This window comes from Austrofundulus limnaeus, unplaced genomic scaffold (assembly GCF_001266775.1).
Source record: "Austrofundulus limnaeus strain Quisiro unplaced genomic scaffold, Austrofundulus_limnaeus-1.0 Scaffold294, whole genome shotgun sequence".
Lineage (NCBI taxonomy): Eukaryota > Metazoa > Chordata > Actinopteri > Cyprinodontiformes > Rivulidae > Austrofundulus > Austrofundulus limnaeus.
Window position 1 is genome coordinate 337,621 of NW_013952696.1, and position 2,108 is coordinate 339,728.

General features: G+C 35.2%; 1 protein-coding gene across 2 annotated transcripts in view; it reads left to right on the plus strand.

The window, feature by feature from the left end:
• The window catches only part of LOC106526803 (homer protein homolog 3), a gene marked incomplete at its 3' end in the record, with an annotated part of 33,152 nt that extends 31,298 nt beyond the window's left edge, over positions 1 to 1,854 (plus strand). For both annotated transcript variants that reach the window (XM_014021487.1, XM_014021488.1), the window contains 2 exon segments: positions 1,239 to 1,346; positions 1,774 to 1,854. In XM_014021487.1, the coding sequence (XP_013876941.1) occupies positions 1,239 to 1,346; positions 1,774 to 1,854 (189 nt within the window).
• Positions 1,855 to 2,108: the final 254 nt, after the last annotated feature.

Here is a 2,108-nt window from a genome sequence, read left to right on the forward strand (position 1 = left end):
TTAGTACTGTGCTATACAACTAAATTGCTCAGTTACTTCAAGCCGACAGCTCAGGGACAGGAATTTTTTTTAATTTATTTTTATTTCATTTATTTTTATTAAATTAATTTTGTTGCATATTAACCATAAATTTAAAGTTTACCATTGATACAAGAAACAAATTTCATGTTGAGTAAAAAAAATATTTTGGGAGGGGATTTCCTAAACCACCAAATAGATTTTAATTAAACTTTTATTAAGTAATCATTCAGCATAAAAAATGACCCCCGCTACGTGAAGCAGGGGTCATTATTGTTTTCAGACTGTCTTTTGTTTTGTTTTTTCAGAGATTTTTGGTCAACCGTAGCACAGAAACGACTGCACCTAGCAGCATGAAATTTGGTAGGGATACAGATGTTGCCGACCTACACTGCGCTAGCAAACAGTTTTGCAGTAGACCCCATATTTCAAGTGGGGTCGCCATTTGAAAAGTTGTTATCTGGCCATACGGACATATGTCATAGTTTTAGATTAAGACCATCTTGAGAAATTACCAGGTTTTAGCCATTTTGGTCAAACCTTGAAAATATTGCACAATCTGATGAAATACTGTATCATTACACTCAGGGTATGTGTTGTGAATGACTCAGATACTATCACATCAATTTAAACAGGAAAAAAAATCATTAAAAATCTGTTTTTCAAGAATGCCTTAGTTTTTGCTAGGGTTGCAGGGTGAGCCATGTTGAACTAAATTTACTCCAAAAGATAATCAGCTGTAAGTGTACAATCAATATTTACTTTCTGAAAGTTTCAATATAATTTATCCAGTGGTTCAACAGATTTTTTTTGCCAACAAACAGGAGTGATGCTAAAGTTTTAAGCAAAGATCTTGTGCAATGAGTATCACTTGGAGTATGTGTTGTGAATAAATCTCAGTGTAACCACTCTAAATTTTATAACAATATCTGTAAATTTGTGTTTATTCTAACAATTTTTGTGTTTGCTCAGATTATTTGTCAGTGACAGCCATGTTTAATTAAGCTAGTTCTATAGTTAGTTGTATGTCTAAAAAATTTGTCAGCGATTAACTAAAATCTGTCAAGGGGTTCATGAGGTAATTTGCTAACAATTATTGTCTGCCTTATCCTTCCGGCAGGGTGCAATAAAGAACTTGAACAGGTCCCTTTAAGCAATATTAAATTGCTTTAATGTTACATAAATTGTTTTGTGTAAACATGCCTTTTTGCTTTTGTAAGGTGGCTGAACTAGAAGCCCATGGAGGCCACGGACCCAGTGATCTGCTGAAGGATGAACTAACTCAGTCGCTGGAGGAGCTGGAGGCGTTGCTGAAGGCCAAGGATAAGGTTGGGCAATGCTACCCTTTATCATCAGCTTTGCTCACAATCTATTTTAGCTGCATGGGATATTGTGGTTAAAAGTGAAATTTGTTGCCTCCCAACTAGAAGGGTGTTATTTGGATACTCTAGTTTCCTCTCAGACCACAAACATGCAAATCCCTGAGTGTGAGTGTGAGTGGTTGTTTAGTTTTTCTCTGTGTGACCCTGTGTTGGGCTTGTGACCTGTTCAGGATGGACCATGCCTCTCTCACACAGTGACTGCTGGAGATAGGCACCAGCAACCCAAAAAATGGCTTGGTTAAAGGGATGGATGGATGGATGGATGGATGGATGGATGGATGGATGGATGGATGGATGGATGGATGGAATATTGACAATAATAATAAAAAATACATCAACCTCTTAAAGTGATTTTAATGCATTTTTTTTCTAGGAGATCCACATTTTGCAAAGCAAGAAATCAGAGTACAACAAAATAAAACATGAGAGAGATGAAGCCATCCATAGATTAACGGTAGGAATTTTTAAAACCTTTTTTATTAAAATCTGTGCAGTGGAATCCCCATTCTAAACTGTAAGGATTTTGTTGTTTATTTTAGTTGTTACCAGATAACGAAACACAAAACCACAAAGTAATGATTTGGCAAATTTTACAAAGACACCAATGATTAGTTCATAATAAAACAAATGACCAAACAACACAAATGATAAATATAAACTTGTAAATCCAATTATTTATATTTAAGGTTAGTTTAGAATGCTGTACAT